At 45.1% G+C, this 20,432-nt stretch overlaps 1 protein-coding gene across 1 annotated transcript in view; it reads left to right on the top strand.

The window, feature by feature from the left end:
- NPFFR1 (neuropeptide FF receptor 1) overlaps positions 1-19,897 on the top strand; it is a 47,031-nt gene extending 27,134 nt beyond the window's left edge. Inside the window, exons 3-5 of the mRNA XM_006837463.1 lie at positions 4,113-4,427; positions 14,470-14,569; positions 19,021-19,897. Of these exons, the coding sequence (XP_006837526.1) occupies positions 4,113-4,427; positions 14,470-14,569; positions 19,021-19,897 (1,292 nt within the window). The remainder of the gene's footprint in view (positions 1-4,112; positions 4,428-14,469; positions 14,570-19,020) is intronic.
- Positions 19,898-20,432: the final 535 nt, after the last annotated feature.

Genomic DNA, 20,432 nt, shown 5'->3' with positions numbered 1-20,432 from the left:
AAAAAAAAAAAAAAAACAGATTACTGGACCCCACCCCCAAGATTTCTGATTCTGTAGATGAGGGGCGAGGCCTGAGCATTTCCATTTTCTAGCAAGTTCCAAGGTGTTGCAGATGCTGCTAGTCTTGGACCACACTCTGTAAACCACTGCATCTCCACTTTCAAGCTCTGGACTTCCTGTGGTCCAGGGTTTGATATCTGAGCCCTGGAGACAACCATGATTCCCCTCTGAGACTTCCTCAAGCTCCCTGAGCAGGAGAATGACTTCATTGTGTTTAAAGGATGAAATGGTCACAGGATATATTCACAAGGGCAGATCCCAGAAAAGACAAGTCCAGGTGTTAATGAGGTCTCTCTGGTTGCTGGAATGGAGCCCAGGTGGCCTGCATGCCTCCAGCCCAAGTGAGGTGCCAGGAAGAGGAAGGCGGTTTTCCCCTTGGAGAAAGTATTGTTGTAGAGTGCTGGAGGCTGGGCTAGGGATGGAGACTGGTGCTTACGTGCTGCCTAGAATCTGTTGCTGTTAGTGCTGTGAGTCTGTCCTGGGCTCATAGCAACGCTATGCACAGCACAATGAAACACTGCCCAGTCCTGTGCCATCCTCACAGGTTGTCAATGAACGTAACTGTTGTTATGTTTGAGCCCATTATTGCTGCCACTGTGTCGATCCATCTCACTGGGTGTCTTCCTCTTTGACACTGACCCTCCACGTGACCAAACATGATGTCCTTCTTCAAAGACTGGTCCTTCCATGGTTGCTTCTAAGGAGTAATCAATCCTACTTCTTCCAAAAGAGATTTGTTCATCCTCAGGCAGTCTATGACAATGTACTTCCAATATTCTTCTCTAACCTATAATTCAAATGCATCAATTTTTCTCCAGTTTTTCTTTTTCATTGTCCAGCTTTCACATGCAAATAAGGCAATGGAAAATACCATAGCTTGGGTCAGCCACACCTTAGTCCACAAATCTTTGCTCTTTAACACTTTAAAGAGGTCTTTTGCAGCAGATGTTCCTAATGCAATACGTCATTTTGTTGACTGCTGCTTCCAGCAGTGTTGATCGACGATCCAACTCCCATTTGAATCAGGAGAACTGGAATCAGAGAGGTTCAGTGACTTGCTCAAGGCCACACAGCGAGTATGCAGCAGAGTTGGATCCAAGTAAAGTGAAATCTTTGACAACTTCCATCTTTTCTCCATTTATCATAATGTTATTTATTGCTCCAGTGGTGAGGATTTTTGTTTTCTTTACATTGGGGCGCAACCCGTACTGAAGTCTTTGATCTTCATTAATAAGTACTTCAATTCAAATGCAATTTGAAGCCCTGGGGGGGGGGGGGGTTCCTAAGCAAGGGGATGTTCTTTCCTCTTCTTCCAATGTCTGGATGTCCTGGGCTTCCTTCTTCACCTCTACTGGCTGGTACTCCTCTCCGACCGAAGAGCCTGGCTGCTGTACCTGCTGGTCCCTACAGCCCTCACAGTGCCAGATCCCCATAGGGTCTGTCTAGGCTCCAGGTCCCCAGTCTCCGGCAGGCCTGCAGACCAGTGGCTAAGCTCTGGATACAACAGAAGACTCCCCAGAGACACTTCATCCCCCGGAACGGTCCACATTCTGTCCCAGAGGACAGTATGAGCAGAGTTTACGAGACAACATGGTGAGTCACCACATCTAATGACATCCCAGAAGAGCTGAGGTTGGACACTGAGCCGCTCTGTTCCAAACATGGCTTGAGAAACACACACCACAGCCTGGGGCTGACTCAGAAACACCTCGACCTGCTCACAGAGAGAGCCAACTCTGCTGCATACTCGCTGTGTGGCCTTGAGCAAGTCACTGAACCTCTCTGATTCCAGTTCTCCTGATTCAAATGGGAGTTGCCTCGTGGGGTGACTGGGGGGTTGGTAAATGATATAATAGGTATGAGTGTTGTTGTTGTTGTTGTTGTTGTCAGTCGCCACCAAGTCAGCGCTGACTCATAGTAACCTGAAGTATAACCTGAGGGACAACAGACTGAAACATTGCCTAGTCCTGCCCCATCTTCAGGATCGCTGGTATGTTCCAGTCCATTGTTATAGACACTGTGTATTTGGAGTGTCTTCAAGCTCTCTTCTAGCACCTTACCGGACAGTATTCATTTGTGTTTTGTAAGGTTTTCATTGACTAATTTTTGAAAGTGGATTATCAGGCCTTTTTTTCTAGTCTGGAATCTGCCCACCCTGAGTGAACCACCTGGTATTTGAGATACCGGTGGCATAGTTTCCAGTACTATAACAACATGCAAGCCACCGCAGCATGATGAACTGACAGATGGTGATGGATATGTGTGGAAAGGCTTTGTAAAACACAATGTAAATCAAGCAACTGATCTCCAGGATGATGGCCACGGTGGTTCTAACTCAAAGCGACCCTGCATAGGGTTTCCCAGGCTGTAAATCGTCACAGGAGCGGAAAGCCTTATCTTTCTCCTACAGGACGGCTGGTAGATTCAAAGTGCTGACCTTGCAGTTAGCAGCCCCAAGAGTAACCCAGTACACCCCCAGGGCTCCTGATCACCAGGACACGAGGAGGTTACGGATAGGTGGTCATCTTGCACTTGGTTATTCTTCGGGTGAGTTGCATGTGTACTTCTGCTCCTTCTGGAGGAAGATGTGGTAGTGGGTTTCCGTAACGATTTACAGCCTTGGAACCTCTATAGGGCAGTTCCACTCAGTCTCATCAGATGGCTGTGAGTTGGAATCCATGCATTGACAATGGGTTTCATTTGTTGGGTCTGCTCCTTAGCCCTGACTCAGATTACCCTTTCATTTTCCAGTTTCTACTGCCTTCTTGCTATTTCCAGCTGAAGTTCTATGGAGGAGACCGTGGGGAGGATGCCAAAGATTTTGAGCGACAGAATAGTCAGGGTCTCAGAAGAAAGCAGGTGGCATAATCAGAAGGAGTCTGACTGAAGAGAGTTTAATAGAAGAAAGTTCTTCTATTAAACTTTTCTATTAGGAACCAGCAAGAAATAGTATAGCAACCACAGGAAGCTTTACCACCTGTAGGCTTATTGAGGTGAGGACAGAGAAGAGTGTTATGGTGGAATGGCAGGAACTACCATGAAAGGGAGACAACCCAACAGGAGATATGGACATGGAGAAAACCAGTCATTGGCAAAACCCAGGCCAAACAAGGAGTAAGTCAGGAAGCAAATACCCTCACCTCTCTCTTCTTCCACCCTTCACTCTCCTTCACTGCCTTGCATTGACTAAACCCAGGCAGGCACCAGAGGACAAGAGACCTCAGATCATGTGGGCCTTCTGTGGGGCACAGAGCAGGACTGAAAAGTGATGAAGGTTAGATGGGGGCAGCAAAACAAACTGTGACTAAATCACTTTGGGGAATAGACAAGATGGGGTGAGAGGTATGACATCATGGCCTGAGTGGTATCATAAATTGAATTGTGTCCCCCCCAAATAGGTATCAACTTGGATGGGCCATGATTCACATTCCCTATGGTGTGATCTGATATGATTAGCCATTCGTTATGAGGGAACTAGGGTGGGATGCATGTTAGGGGATGCATGTTGGCCCTGATCTGATGTTAGGGGATGTCCTGCATCACCTTTTATATTTCAAGAGATAAAAAGAGAATCAAGCAGAGATGGAGGGACCCCCATACCACCAAGAAAGAAGAACTGGAACCAGAGTGCATACTTTGGGCTTGGGGTCCCTGATTTGAGAACCTCCTAGGCCTCAGGGGGACATTGATGCTAAGACACGTGGAGATCTCCAAAGTACACTGGGCCCACGGATATTGAAAGGAGATGGACTTTATCCCAAAGTTAACAACGAGAGAAAGCCTTCACCTAGAGCTGGTGCCCTCAATTTGGACTTCTAACCTCTTAAATTATGAGAGAATAGATTTCTTCTGTCTGTGGGATTTCTGTTATAGCTGCACTAGAGAATTAAGACAAGAGGTCAGCGGTGAAAATTTTGCAACTGGAGTTGGGCACATGACCAGGGTGTTAGGGCATGATCCGGGTTTGGTACATGAAAGGGTCTTATTAGTGGTGGAGCACCAGTCATCTCCTCTTTGTCTGGCATCCTGACCCATTGCTTTTTCGGTCCTAGGGAAGCTCTCTCAACCTCCCAACAGCAGCTGGCCTGGAAGTCAAAATGGAAGCAGCGGCGAGGCCACCCCAGCCACAAACCTCACTTTCTCCCCCTTCTACCAGCACTCCTTGCCAGTGGCGGCCATGTTCATTGTGGCCTATGTGCTCATCTTCCTCCTCTGCCTCGGGGGCAATGCCCTGGTCTGCTTCATTGTGCTCAAGAACCGGCACATGCGCACCGTCACCAACATGTTCATCCTCAACCTGGCTGTCAGCGACCTGCTGGTGGGCATCTTCTGCATGCCTACTACCCTCGTGGACAACCTCATCACTGGTGAGTGTGGGGGGTGAATGACAGACAGGGCTACCTCCCTGCTCCCTCACACAAGGCCTGAGATGGGAACTTGGGAGACTGAAATCTCTTGGCCAAGATGCTATTGTCTCCAGCTCTCAGGACAGTCTTGGGAAGAGGGATGAGACTAGAAATAACAGGTTCTGTGAATGAATAATTTCCTTTGTGCAGAGCCATTGTGCTATTATCTCAATTAATCCTCACTATATGTGTAGTGGTTACGAATCGGGCTGCAAACCTCAGGGACAGCAGTTCAAAATTACCAACTGTTCCGTGGGAGAAAGATGAGGCTTTCTGCTCCCATAAAGATTTACAACCTCAGAAACCCTGTACAGGGTCACTGAGTCAGAACCAACTCCACGGCACATATAACAACAACATAATGCAGTGAAGTAGATTTGATTACTATCCCCATTTTATGGATGAGGAAGTTGATGTTGATGTTGACTTAGGGACTCATCCATAGTTAATAAGTACCACCGTCCACATTCTCATGTCTGGGTTCCTAACCACCACACCCAGGGGTTGTCCCTTCCCATGTAGTTTCTATGGGCAGAACTAGAACCAGTGTCAAGGAGAGGGAGGGAGGCAGGTTTCCTCCAGACAAGGACTTCAAAATCCACTATTGAGCCGTTCAACAAAAGAGTGTCCTTCCCTGTAGCTCTCTGTCCAAGTAGAGACTGAGCAGCCACTAACAGGATTTAGTAATGGGGATTCAAGCAGAATGAGAACACTTGGACTCTGAATGCCTGCCCGCGTGTCCTAGAAGGGTCAGAACCATCCCACACCACTCTCTTCTCTTCCCTGAGACTTCCCTTTCATGCTTTAGAATCAGGGCTGCTGGGTGGGAGGCACTGGTTTCCAGAGCGATGGAGACCCCTAGAGGCCCAAGCCTGCAGGCTCTGAGCTCAGAGCTCCCAGCATCTCGGGGTGCAAGGTCTGGATACTTCCTGTCTGATTATGAGCTTTACTAGGAAGGAAAGAGTTTGGGTGTTTTATTCTCATTTCTTGCTAGTTCAATTAATGTTTACATTTTCCATGCCGGATTTGTCTCGCTATGAGCAATAGGGACCATATAGGAGAACGCTGGCCTGCTGCTGCTCCTCTCTTTGATGAAACAAGGGGAACCCGGTTTGTTATCTGGGTGGGCAGCCCCATCTACCTGTCTTAGGGCCGGAGTTGCTGTGGCCTGTGTTTCTCTAGGTACTTGGACCCAGCATAGAGTCAGCGTGTCCTTGGCTATACTGACTCTGCTTAATAGGGTTTTTTCTCATTGCTGAATCCCAACTTCTTTCAGGGCTGCTGGTCGCTGTGGGTCGGAACCGACTCCAAGGCACTTAACAAACAACAACAACAAATATAAACTGCATCCTTCTCCTCCCCAAAACACACACATGCACACACGATCCCCTGCTTAGACACATATACATGAACAGACACACACCTGCAGACATACATGCATATAAACATGCACACATACATACAGAGGTCATGCAGACTTATACACACACACACACACTCAAACACACACGCACACACCAGTCAGCAGGGATACCCAAGGTCTCTAGTTCCCAGTCCTTTCCACATGTCTAAATTTTTATAATTATTCTAACAGAAAGACCTTTCACACGGTTCAAGAGTCAAAAGTTACCAAAAAAAGGGAAAAAATCTTCCTTTTTCCCCTGATGTTTCACCTCCCAGCTCCTCTCCTCGGAGGCAACCAATGCTGCAAGTTTCTAGTGTCTCTTTCGAGAAATATTCTATGCAGGTAACACACAAATAAAGGAGAGGCTACCTTCCAACAGGGTCGCTATGGGTCGGAACCGACTCGAAGGAGGCACTTAACAACAACAACAACAACCTTCCAAACAGTCAGTTCTACATCTTCACTTTCTCCCACTTAAAATTATATCATGGGGATTTCTATGGCAATAAATACAAGAACTTTCCGTTCTTTTCACCGCTGCGTAGAATTCCATTGTATGGATGTACCAGCAATAAACCAGTCACTCTTTAATGGATATTTAGGCTGGTTCTTTTAGAATCTTTTGCAAGAAAACAAAGCCTCATAGACCTTTTCTTTTTTCTTTTTTTGAACTGAGGTGCAGAAGGCTGAATTATTCATGTCCACAATTCATGGCACTGTATGGCTTCTATCTATGGCCAAGTCCCTTGCTTATTTTGTGTATTTATTCATCTTCACCTCGCCTCCTTTCACACTCAAATTCCCCTTCCCTGACTCATGGGCAGCCATCTCTTATGTTTAATGTGTTCTTTTGTGTTGTATGCATTGTTTATAAAATGTGCATAGTGTGTGCATATTTGACATTTAAATTTTCTAAGATAAGGATTTACACCCTCGGAAACCCTGTACAGGGTCGCTATGGGTCGGAACCGACTCGACGGCACTTAACAACAACAACAAGATATAATTTGGACTCCTCTTGTGGTGCTATAATGGAAGTACTGGACTGCTGGCTTCAAGATTGGTGGTTCAAACCCACCAGATCCTCCTTGGAAACCCTATACATGGTCACTATGAGTCAGAACCAATTAGACAGCACTTAACAACAAGGAGCTCTGGCAGCGTAGGGGTTATGAATTGGGCTGTGAACTGCAAAGTCAGCAGTTCGAAACTACCAGCTGTTCCGCAGGAGAAAGATGAGGCTTTCTGTTCCTGTAAAGATTTACAGCCTCGGAAACCCTGAACAGGGTCACTATGAGTCGGAACTGACTCCACGGCACATAATAACAACAACTTAATAACAAGGTATAATGCAATAAAAGTCACCATTTTTAGTATTTAGCTCCACAAGATTTGACAGACATATACCGTCATGTAAATGCCAACAAAATCTAGATATAGGACAATTTCATCACCCAAGAAAGTCCCCTGCTGTCCCTTTGTCATCAATCCGTCTTTCTACCCGCAGCCCCCTCTGGCACCACTGATTTGTTTTCTGTTCCTATGTTTGTTTGTTTTTTTACAAAACAAAAAAATGTATATTCATTTAAATGTCCAGTGGGCACATTCTGCAAATGAGCCTACTGCCCGCAGGCTCACAGCCTTACTCAGTCCCTGGGCCTAGAGCTCGCAGCTGCTCTGTCTCTCCATGCCACCACCTCTGCCACCGTCTCTGCTGTTGCTGATTTTCTACGTAGGGATCTCATGCTTTTCCTTTATGATGGTCTTGGGATCGTTTATTCCTGAAATGGAAAATGAACTAAAAGAGTTACATATCTTATGCAATTACATTTTTGACAATCACAACTATTTTTGCTAACAATTACTCATAATTGCATCATACAATCCAATCAGCATCACCCCCCGCCTCTTTCACCAGACCCATCTGGAAAAGAGGAAAATTATTCAGTGGAGATTCTACACACACACACACACACACACACACACACACACACCACACAGCTCCCACATTCTGAAACTAAGCACAAAGCTTTAAGTCAGCCAGTTCATGCTTTACAGTAATCCTTATAGTTTTACAGTTGCAAGAATATCAGATAAATGGAATCACACAGTATGTAGCCTTGTGAATCTGATGAGTTTTTGTTTTCTGTTTCACTTTTGACTGAATGGGGGTTTTTGTTTTCTGTTTCACTTTTTATTTTGAGATACTTTCAGACTTCCAGGAAAGCTGCAAAACCAGTACGGAGTGTTCCTGTATATTCTTCACCCACCTTCCTTCCTCTAACGCCATTATCTTAAATAACCAGACTACAATTGTTGAAATCAGACATTAATGCGATGCAATGCCACTAACTAATCTGCACAACTTAATTAGATTTTCCTAATGTCCCCATGAATGTCTAGTCCAGGATCTAAGATAGGATCTCAGTGTATTCAGTTGTTTCCTAAGTTTCCTCCAATGTGACAGGCCCTTGGTCTTCCTTTGTCTTTTATGACTTGAAGAGTACTGTGCAATCATTCTGTAGAATAGTCCACAATTTAGGGTTACCAGTTAGGTTTATGCATTTGTAGTGAGAGTATTACAGAAAGACTGCTGAGAAGACACATGATGTCTGTATGTATTCAGGATGATGTTGACTTTGGTCACTTGGCTAAGATGGTATCTGCCAGGCAGATCTTTCCCTTAATAATTAATAAGCACCTTCTACAGAGATACCCCAAGACTGGTGTCAAACCCACCAGCTGCTCTGTAGGAGAAAGATGAGGCTCTCTGCTCCAGAAAAAAGATTTAAAACCTTGGAAACACTACAGGTCACTGTAAGTCAAAACCAACTCTTAACAACAATGGAGATATGTAAGAAGCTTTGATGGCATAGTGGGTTACACACTGGGCAACCAACCACAGGGTCAGCAGTTCAAATCGACTAGCTGCTCTATGGGTGAAACAAGAGGCTTTCTGCTCCCGTAAAGATTTACAGCCCTGGAAACCCTATCCATGGTTGCTATGAGCCAGAACCACCACTACCATGGAGATCCTTAGGGAGCCATGTTGATACAGTAAGTTAAGCAGTAGGCTGCTCTCCATAAGGTATGCAGTTCAAACCCACCAGCTGTTCCAAGGGGAAACAATGAGGCTGTCTGCACCTATAGTGGATTAGTTTCAGAACCCTAGGAGCAGTTTGTCTCTATCCTATAGGATTACTCTCAGTGGGTTAGGGAGAGACTTTGAAACTATGCAAAAATCCTCTTTCTCAGCATACTTTGCCCATGAATTTTAGCAGCCATTAATGGAGTCCTGGTGTGGCACTGTAGGTTAATTCATTGGACTGCAAGGTTGGTTTGAAACTCAAGATTGGTGGCTCAAGCTCACTAGCTCCTCATTGGAAACCCTATGTAGAGTCACGAACCAACTCAATGGCACTTAACAACAATGGTTTATGCCTCCAACAAAAACTACTGTGGTGTTTCCTCATGATGCTTTTCTATTTATACCATTCCTTCAGCATTTATTAATTGGAATTATATTCTGTGGGTTATAAACCAATGCTCTCATTATTTATTCTGTTGCTTAAATTGATCTTTTTGGCTATTGGAAGCTCTTTTAAGCTAACTCCTGTGTCCTTTTGATATGCTGCCATGATTTTGTTGTTTTTTGTTTTGTTTTAGCATTTCCTTACTTTTTTTTAGCACTTCCTTGCTTTATGGCATTGCCGTACTCCCGGCACCGCATAATGTTCCAGGCTCCTCCTGCGCTTTCCTCATTTCAGCCTAGAATCAATCATTTCTCTAGAAAGCCTTGGTTCCTTTAACTGGAGAATGTTGTTAGAAACCGAGACGTGGGCACTAGATATGTTCATTGCTAATGGGATGACTTAGCTTCTAGGCTCTCTCAAGGGACAGAACTAGGAAATATATGTATACTAACACATATACAGCTTTACTTAATTCTGTATATACCCACCTATAGGGACTCCTGATGTGGCAATATAGGATAAACATGGGACTGCTAACCAAAAGGTTCCGACCCATAACTATGGGTCAGAACCGACTCGATGGCACTTAACAAAACAAAAAACAACCAAAAGGTTAGTGACTCAAACCCATCAACCACTCCTTGGAAACCCATATGATCACTGTGAGTCAGAACTGACTCAATGGCATATAACAACAACAACACTCACTTATATGTATATTAACTCTGATTTCAATGTGATATCACTGGATATATTGTAGCTTCCCCTTTTCTCTATTTGTAACTACTTTCTCTGTCAGTGGGAAATCTAGTTCTCTTCATTCACTACACATATACTTATTTATTCAATCTTAGTAATAAGGGAACCACATTGGGTTACGCCAGCACCCCGGTTAGATTTTAGTCATTTATTTTTTGGAGCATGTGGAACATTTCCACAACTCTAAAAAGTCAGCTGTAAATATTTCCCTATCATCTCTACTAACAAATGCCTCCATCGTTCCATTATTTCCATCTGTTCTTACCCAACACTCTCTCCCCACCAACAAATAGGCAGCCGATATTGTTAGTGTCTGTTTTATTCTACCTGTATTTCCTTTGTATCTATGAACAAATGAGTACATTTTCTTATATCCTCATCTTTCTGACATGAAGGGTAATATACGGAGATAATTTTTGCACATAGCAATATATCCTGAGAATGACTGAATATCAGTTAATAGAGACCTTCCTATGGGTTTTTTTTGCAGCTGCATCGTTCCTCATTGTGTGGATATCTCAGTGGTTGATTCAAGCACTCATTTAGCTGGACATTTAGGATGTTTCCATTATTTTTTCATTTTCACAGTACCACAATGAATAGGAGGACCCTATGAATCGGAAGCTACTCACCACACTTAACAACAACAACAACAATGAATAACCTAGTGCATGTATAGTTCATGAAGTTAGAGATGTATTTGCAGGGTAGATTACCAGAATGAGATTGCTAGATCTACAGGCAAGCGTATTATACATTGTTGTGATATTGCCAAAATCCCCTACAGAAGAGCTGATGAGTTTGAACTGCAACCAGCCATGTCTGAGAGTGCTTTGTTAATAGAGTAAGTGTCATGCTTTTCATTTCTAGTAATAAGGTAAATGATAAATATTATCTTGTTGTTGTTAAGTGCCATCGAGTCAGTTCTGACTCATAGCGACCCTGTATAAGGTTTCCAAGTAACAGTGATGAGTTTGAACCTCTGACCTTGCAATTCAAACTGACCTTGTGGTCCAGTGCATTGTCCTGCCGCGCCACACCAGAACTCCAATAGTATCTTCTTGTTGTTAAGTACCATCAATTCAGTTTAGACTCATAGTGACCCTGTATAGGGTTTCCAAGGTGCAGCTGGTGGATTTGAACTCCTGACCTTGTGGGTCACAGTACAGAGCTGATCCTACAGTGCCACAGAAGGATCCAATAGTATCTTTTGTTGTTGTTGTTGTTATGTGCCGTGGAGTTGGTTCTGACTCATAGCGATCCTGTACAGGGCTTCCGAGGCTGTAAATCTTTACGGGAGCAGAAAGCCTCATCTTTCTCCTTCGGAACAGCTGGTAGTTTCAAACTGCTGACCTTAAGGTTTGCAGCCCAATTCGTAACCATTATGCTACCAGAGCTCCTTAATAGTATCTTAGTATTTGCAAAATATTTTAAAATGATTCATCATCAGATATAAAAGTGTCCCAACTTCATTCATAATTAGAAAAATAAAACATTACAACAATATCTTAGTATTGCTGAAATGCTTTATTTTTCTAATTATGAATGAGTTTGGAACACTTTTTCATCTGATTAAGGACCATTTGAAAATGTTTTGTGAATTGTTCGTTTTTTCTCCATCCTTCTACTAGCTTTTTATTCCTTTGTCCCTCAAAAATTTTTTTCTAGCTCCTAAATGCATTTATTAGACAATGAGTAAGATAACAAATAAATATCAACACCAACTCCAGATGAAAAAAGAATGAGTAAAACAGCCACCAGAGATTGAGTTCAACTTCAAAGATGACTTGTCCTTTGATTTTTAAGAGTTTTTAATAATTGAAGAGACTAGCACTTGATCTGTGATCTATGTTACACACATTTTCTCCCTAGTTCTCAATTGTCTTTTTACCATGTTTATAAATGGTTTTGCCATTAAAATTTATATAATCAAATTTATGTTTTGTTTTGTTTTGTTTTTTTTGCTCTGGATTTTGGAACATACGTCTTTTTCTACACTTCGGTTAAAGAAAAATTTATCCATGCTTTTGTCTGTTGCTTGCATAGCTTTCTTTTTTCTTTTTCCCCTAATGGAGTGCTGGTCTGGCAATGTAAGATAAGAACTCAACTGTAAGCTTGGTTTAAACCATAAGGTCAGTGGTTCAAACTCACCAGCAGCTCCTTAGAAATCCTATACAGGGTTGCTTTAAGTCAGAACCAACTCACTTACCAACAACAACAAAGAATCCTAATATACCTGGAGTTTACATATGGAATTTATATTCCATCTTCAGTATGGTAGGTTGACGTTGTTGTAAAGTGCTGTCAAGTCGATTCTGACCCATAGCGACTGGTGAGCTTGAACCACTGATGTTGCAGTTCAAATGACTTTGCAGTCTGATGCATTCGCCCACAGCGCCACCCCAGGACTCCTCAGTATGGTATAGCCCATTATGGGTATAATTTTACCTTTTTCTGTATGGTTACCTAATTGACCAAGAACCTTTTATTAAGAAGTCAGGTTTTGCCATAGTGATTTGGACACCACTTTTATCACATACTTAATTTCTATTGTACTTGAATCTGTTGTTAGGTTATCTTATTTGCTGGTCAATTCTTCTACTCCTGTGCCAGTACCATGCTGTCTTAATTATAGAAGTTTTATTTTTTGTTGTTGTTGTTATGTGCCGTGGAGTCAATTCCAACTCATAGCAACCCTGTACAAGGTTTCCGAGCCTATAAATCTTTACGGAAGCAGAAAGCTTCATCTTTCTCCCGTGGGACAGCTGGTAGTTTCGAACTGCTGACCCTGAGGTTAGCAGCCCGATTCGTAACCACTACGCTACCAGAACTCCTTATAGAAGTTTTATAGCTAGGTTTTAATGTCTGGCAGGGCTGCGTACACACACCTCCCTAACCCCTGTAGTTTCTGTGTCAGGATTGTTAGGACTATTCCTGTGGGTATATTGTCAAAGGAAATGGTTTTGTGATAAAGACCTCTTTCTGGTTCTTAGTTTTGTTGCTAAGCATTTGATTCACAGTGCCATGTGGATCTGACCTACTTCTCCTAACTGCTGCTAATACTCTGTGATGCGTGTCTACCATATTTTATCCTCCATTCTCCTTGAAATGGATACTCAGCAAGCCTCCATCCAGTGGTGAGTTAGGGTTGACTTGAACGCGTTTATGAGGGCAGATTGTGTGTATATCTTCCCAACTTTGTGCTCATTGACATTATATTGGTAGTTTGAAACTGACCATGCAAACTGGCCACCAAAACTGGCAAATGCTATAAATCAGGGCTCCCCGTCTCCAACTCTCAAGAGAAATGGCTTTCCATTATTGCAAATAACATTACAGTCAACCGCTTTATCAACTTTAGGGAAATGGTAAAGGAATATGAACCTAGAAAAGGAATTGTTGGGTTTGAGAGTTTGTACATACCCAGTTTCCCAAAACAGACCAGTCTGCTATGTTCAATGAGGTGGACATTTAAACTCCCAGAACCCAAACCTGACTCTCACCATGAATCCACAGAGTCAAAGAGGTGCTAAATGAATGAACCGCCCTGTGCCAGGTCTCATGACAATGCAGAAGGTCAGAGGTCAGCAGAAGTACGCCAGGTATGAAGAGGAACTGAAGCTGCTCAGACGTCTCCCCACCTGGCAGTCAGGATTGGTTTGCCCTATTAATTCTCAACTTTGGCTGCCACTTGGTAGCTTTCAAACATATTTATATCTGGGTCCTACTCCCAGAGAGTCTGACTGTAATTGGTACAGCTGAGGCCTGGAGCTCACTTCAGAACTCCCCTGATGATTCTAACATGTGGCCAAATATGAAAAACACTGGCCTAGAACCAGGGAATTATGGTGGAGCAGTGGTTAACTGTTTAGCTGCTAACCAAAAGACCACCAGCTGTTCTGTGGGAGAAAGACATGCCAACGTCCCTCTGTAAACATGTACAGCCTGGGAGCCTTCTGGGGCAGTTCTACTCTATCCTGTAAGGTGTTCCTGAGACAGAATCCACTCAGACAGCCGTGGGTTTGGTTTGGGGGTTGACTTCGAACCAGGGACAGTCTATTGGAGCAGCGAGCTGGCCAGGGCTGGGTGGAGCTAAGGCTCGTGGAAAGAAATCATCAGGAGACACAATCTGATCAATGTAAAGAAGGTTGCTCTAATAGTTGGAAATATCCATGGTGATCTGGACTGCTAAGGATGTGGTGAGTCCCCCATTCCTGGAGGTATACAAACGGAGGCTGGATGACCACCTACAAGGACATGGTAGAAAGACTGAAGCCTCAGGTGGGACCTGGCTTAGGTGGCCTGGAATACTCTGGCTTTTTTTGTGTGGTCCATCTCTCACTTTGTGGTGGCTCTGTCATTGCAGGATGGCCCTTTGACAACGCCACGTGCAAGATGAGCGGCTTGGTGCAGGGCATGTCCGTGTCTGCCTCTGTTTTCACCCTGGTGGCCATTGCTGTGGAAAGGTGAGAGGTTTCCTGCTGGCTATCCGGGCTGAGTGGGCAGCAACTGCCATCCCCTCTACTGGACTGGCTGGAGAGCTGGGGCTGCTCGTACAATAGGTGGGGGCTGAATCCTGAGCCCTAAAAGGAAAGTGTGGCAGGCAGCTTCCTTTGTAGGTGTGGGGAGGTGCAGGGGATACCACCACCTTCTTCCAGAAGACCGAGAATTTGCAGAGGAGGCTTAATAGGGAGTCTTAGGGCCTGTGAGGAACTTGAGGGCCATCCTCGTTTCCTGAAGGGCCAGCAGGCTGAGTCAGCCTGGCTGACTGGGAGGAAGGGTTTTTCTCTGCTGTACCACACAGCCTCCTTGCTGGTCCCTGGTAATCCAGGTCTCGCTCCCCAGCTCCACCCACTTCTGGCTCTATAAGATTCTCTGGTAAGTATTCGTCTGCAAATATGGCCAAAGGTAAGGTCCAGGAACTAAAGAGACTTTGCAAACAGCACCGCACTGAACCAGTACATTTCGTTGCTTTCTCCCAGAGTGTAGAGGAGGTGGGTTTGTACTTCGTCTTCAAACCTACTCCACCATTTGCCTAGCTGTGACTTTGGGGCCGTGACTTAACTACTTTGAGTCTGGATTTCTTATCTATAAAATGGATGCACACTACAGCATGCTTAGGAGGACCCAGTGAGCTTCTGTATGCAAAGCACCAGGTAGAGAGTACAAATGTCAGCTGTTTTCTTTCTTACTACCCCGCCATCCTATTGGTCCTTTTTTCTTGAATAGCTCCTCACTTTCTAGACTCTAGTGTGGTCAGCCTCTCCATCTCTCCCCGCATCAATCTGATCTTTTGTAACCCCATCAAGTAGGCAGCTGGGGTGATGGAGCTAGACTCTGGTCTCTTCAAGGCTGCGAAGTTGCTCATTGGTTGGGGGATGCCCGTTCTCTTGCTGATATTGTTTCATTATCATTGTGGAGTTTTTATATGAGTGTGGTCCTCTCCCAGTATCCTTCATGTTGCATGTCCTTTAGGAAGCCTTCCTGAACTGTCCAGGCTGTATTATTTTCCTTTGCCTATTAGCTGTTATTGCACTTAGAGTCAGTATTACAAGCTTTAAGAATTCTGTTAAAGTGTGTGAATGCTATGAAGCCAGCAGGTTAAAATCATGCAGGCTGAACTAGCAAACCTTGAGTCAGACCCTGAGAGAGGCAAAAGGTCCTGTCCAACAGGGGAGAGGGTGGGCAGGTAGAACACATAAATGAAGCAAGACTCAATTTGATGAAGTAGAAAGATCACTGTGTTGGAGTCAGCTGTGCACATATTGGCCAGCGCAGGCTGTCCTGAACGGTGATGGTGGCGTGCTGTGAAGGCGGTTCTTACTCATAGTGATCCTGCATAGGGTTTCTGAGGCTGTAAGTCTTTATGGGAGTAGACAGCCTCATCTTTCTCCCAAGGAGCTAGCTGGTAGGTTTGAACTGCTGACCTGTGGTTAACAGCCCAGCTCGTAATCCACTACGCTACCAGGGCTCCTTCACGCTCTGTCCTTAACCATGTTTTCAGTCCTTGCCCCTCTCTGGGCCAGGTTTCTCTTGATTAAACAGCTTGCTTGGACAGTCCTAAGGTCCTCATTTTGGCATCGATGGATAGGAGAACACATTCTAGGACGTATGAGCCCTTCCTTTTCCTCACTATCAAACGCTCGTCAAGAAGCATGTTAAGTGTATTCTCACTTAAATCTCCACAGCAACCCTGTAGAGTAGGTAATGTTGTTGGCCCCACTTTACAGATGAGGAAACTGAGGCTCAGAAGGATCATAAGTAACTTGAGTTCTAGTCACTCATTCACACATTTATTAACAAACCCTGGGAATACTGGGATGATAAGACATGGCACCCACTTTCAGGGTTTGCAGTTGAACAATTGCCTTTTTTTTTTTTTTTAATGTTTTATTGTATATTATGTGATAGTTTACATGGGAGAACATTAGTTTCACATTCATCCTATCATATATTGTTTAATTGCCATGGTTACAGTCCCCTCCATGCATCATCAACCAACCACATCAACACCCTCCAAGCCTGTCCCTCCTCCCACCTCGGTCATCAGCACACAGCCCCTCTCCCTCTCTGGGTCTAAAGTCCCCAGCTGCTCCATCTCTCCAGGACATCATCTCTGCCTCCATCTCTGGTGTCACTGCTTCTCTGGGTAGGGAACCACCCAACGCTCTTCTCCTTTGAACAATTGCCTTTTAATCAATCACACTGTAAGGATGAAGTTTCCTCTTCATCCTTTTTCCTCCATCAGCAGTTCTCAACTCCGGCTGCACACTAAATCACCAAGGAGCTTAAAAGTAAACAAAACAATGCTCAAAACTGCTTTCCAGGCTAATTAGATTGGAAGCTTTGTCCATGAAAATTGGGCACAGATAATTTTGAAAATGCATTAGGGGATTCTGATGTATAACCAGGGTTCACAGCTACTGATTTTATAGCAAGACAGGTCTGGATTCAAGGCTGCTTCTTGCTAACTTTCTAGCTGTGTGACCTTTTAAGCTAGGTGCTGAACACCTCTGAGTTCCAGTTTGTCAGTAAAATAAAAGAAGCCCCTTATCAGCAAGCCAATGCCAACGAATGACAATCCTGTGCAGGGTAAAACTGTACTCCATAAGCTTCTCAATGGCTGTAATCTGGAATGTTGCTATTGTTGTTGTTGTTATGTGAGGCTCTAAATCTTTACGAGATCAGAAAGCCTCATCTTTTTCCCACGGAACAGCTGGTAGTTTCGAACTGCTGACCTTGTGGTTCACAGCCCGATTCGTAACCACTACACTACAAGAGCTCCTTGTAATCTGGAATGAGGCATTGGTAATCCAGTGGCAAAATTCTTGTCTTCCATGTGGTTTGATTCCGGACCAGTGTACCTCCTGTGTGGCCATGAGGCAGTGGCTATTACGCTGTCAGAGTTGGGGGTTTTATTATTTTATTTTATGAGCCTGAAAAGATTTTATTTCTTGCTTTCCAAAGAATACTATTCACTTGGTATAAATTTACAAACAGTTATCCTCTTTCAGTACTTCAAATATATTTGTCATCGTCTCTGATCGACACTGTTTTCTTTGAAATTTTAGTTTTACTGATGCTCCTTTGAAGATAATTGGTCTTTTTCCCTTCTCTGGCTCTTTTTTTTTAATTTTTTATTGTGAATTATGTGATAGTTTACATGGGAGAATATGAGCTTTACATTCATCCTGTCATATATCGTTTCATTGCCATGGTTACAATCCCCTCCATACATCTCAGATTTGGTTTTTGTGTTGTTATGATACTGAAAGATTACAGCTGAGCGTCCAGACTAAGACAGCCTAGGAAGAAAGTCCTGGCAATTATTTTTTTTTAATCAGCTAACGAAACCCTTATGTATCACAATAGTTAGATAATGATGATGGGAATGGCATAGGATCAGGCAGTGTTTTGTTGTTACACAGTACATGGGGTTGCCAAAGGTTGGGTGCTGACTCAAAGGATGCTAACAACAACAGCAAACTTACAGAGGCAGATTGCCATACCTGTCTTCCATATTGCTGCTGGGTGTATTAGAACCTTTGTTTAGTTTGTTGTTGTTGTTGTTGTTGTTAAATGCCATCAAATCTGTTCCAACGCAGAGACCCTATATAGAGTCTTCAAGGAGCAGCTGATGGGTTTGAACTGCCAATCTTGCAGTTGCTTATCCCACAGCACCATACTAGCCCAGCACAAATCTTTTGCACAGCCCAGGGACCTATCTGTAAAATAAAGGTGTGGTAGTAATTATTGGAATCCTGGTGTGGTGCTGTGGGTTAGTGCCCCGGACTGCAAAGTCGTTCCAACTGCAAGGTCGGTAGTTTAAGCTTAACCGCTGCTGCCTGGAAACCCTATCCAGAGTCTTTATGGATTGGAACTGACTTGACACCACTTAACAACAACAGTAATCCCTTCTCGGATATTCTAATGAGGAAATGGGGCAGAGATGTCCTAATTGGGGGTGCTAATGGAAGGGCCTTGACTAACATGGCCAAGAGGCAACCTATCACCATAGGTTGCATGCCCAAGGTTTTCAGGAGGACCCATAAACTGCTAACTGTGTTTTCTTTGATACACCTAATTGGATTACTCAAAGACAGAATGCTCTGAGCTGCCAGCTAATCAGTGTACCCCCCCCCCCAAATTGTACAGGCAGGCTTCACTCTCCTCCCGTTTGCAGTCTCCCCTTCCCTCGTCTCCTACATCCTGTTTGTGCCCTTGTTTTTTGTCTACTCCAACTAAGGAGCTGATTCCCTCCCAGGTGAGAAACCAATTTGCTTGCAAACTAATTAATGCCTGAGCTGTTCTCTGACGCATCCGTGAGCCCCATGATGAATAGGTGTGATGATGAATGTAAAGTCAGCCTTGTGGCCAGGTCCCCGGTCACCTGTGTCTCCTTCCTCTCTGGCTGCAGGTTTCGCTGCATCGTGCACCCTTTCCGCGAGAAGTTGACTCTGCGGAAGGCGCTGGTCACCATCGTGGTCATCTGGGCCCTGGCCCTGCTCATCATGTGCCCCTCGGCCGTCACGCTGACGGTCACGCGCGAGGAGCGCCACTTTATGGTGGACACCCACCACCGCTCTTACCCTCTGTACTCTTGCTGGGAGGCGTGGCCCGACAAGGGCATGCGCAGGCTCTACACCACTGTGCTCTTCTCGCACATCTACCTGGCACCCCTCGCCCTCATCGTGGTCATGTATGCCCGTATTGCCCGCAAGCTCTTCAAGGCCGCGGGCCCCGCGCGGGGCGGCGAGGAGGCAGCCGCGGAGGGCGGGCGGGCGTCCAGGCGCAAGGCCCGGGTGGTGCCCATGCTGGTCATGGTGGCGCTGTTCTTCACGCTCTCCTGGCTGCCGCTGTGGGCCCTGCTGCTCCTCATCGACTACGGGCAGCTCAGCGAAACACAGCTGCACCTGGTCACCGTCTATGCCTTCCCCTTTGCGCACTGGCTGGCCTTCTTCAACAGCAGCGCCAACCCCATCATCTACGGCTACTTCAACGAGAACTTCCGCCGCGGCTTCCAGGCCGCCTTCCGCAGCCAGCTCTGCGCTCTGCAGTCGGGGAACCACGAGGAGGCTTACTCGGAGCGGCCCAGCGGGCTCCTGTGCAGGCGCGTCCTGGTGGAGGTGCAGGCCAGCCACTCGGGCCTGCCCTCTGAGTCAGGGCCGGGGGCTGGAGCCTCCAGGCCTGGCCGCCTTCAGCTGAGGAATGGGCGGGTGGCCCACCATGGTTTGTCCCCAGAGGATCGTGGATGCCCCCACGTGCCGCTGGCCATACCAGCCTGGGATATTTGAGATGGTACAGTGAGGGCAGGCCCCATGTCTAAGGGAACTGACCGAAAAGCACTTTAAACAGGGTTGTGGGCAACTTTCTCTGTTGCTGTCCTCTCAGAGGAAGGCAAATGAGGGCAAGGGGAAAGGAGCTAACATTCCTTGAAGCCCTTCTATGTGATAGACTTGACGATCAGGATCTCATATATATATCACAACACTTTGAAAATGTTAAGTGCCGTCGAGGCGGTTCTGACTCATAGCGACCCTGTATAGAGCTTCGGAGCAGTCGCTGGCCTGCCAACCTTTCGACTCAAACTGACCTTTTGGTCCAGCGCATTATCCTGCAGCGCCACACATGGTTGGTCGGTTTCTTGTGTGCCGTGGAATTGGTTTCGATTCACAACAACCCTGTATAGCGTTTCCGAGGCTGTAAATCTTTATGAGAGCAGAAAACCTCATCTTTCTCCTGGCAGGCAGGGCCACACATAGGTGTCTTTTTGTTTTTTGTAATTTCCTTTCTACAGATGAAAAAACGGAGATCTGTAACTTTAAATTT

The sequence above is a fragment of the Chrysochloris asiatica genome, unplaced genomic scaffold, assembly GCF_000296735.1.
Source record: "Chrysochloris asiatica unplaced genomic scaffold, ChrAsi1.0 scaffold00020, whole genome shotgun sequence".
Lineage (NCBI taxonomy): Eukaryota > Metazoa > Chordata > Mammalia > Afrosoricida > Chrysochloridae > Chrysochloris > Chrysochloris asiatica.
The sequence above is the reverse complement of the archived record's forward strand: the minus strand, read 5'-3'. Positions and strand labels throughout refer to the sequence as shown.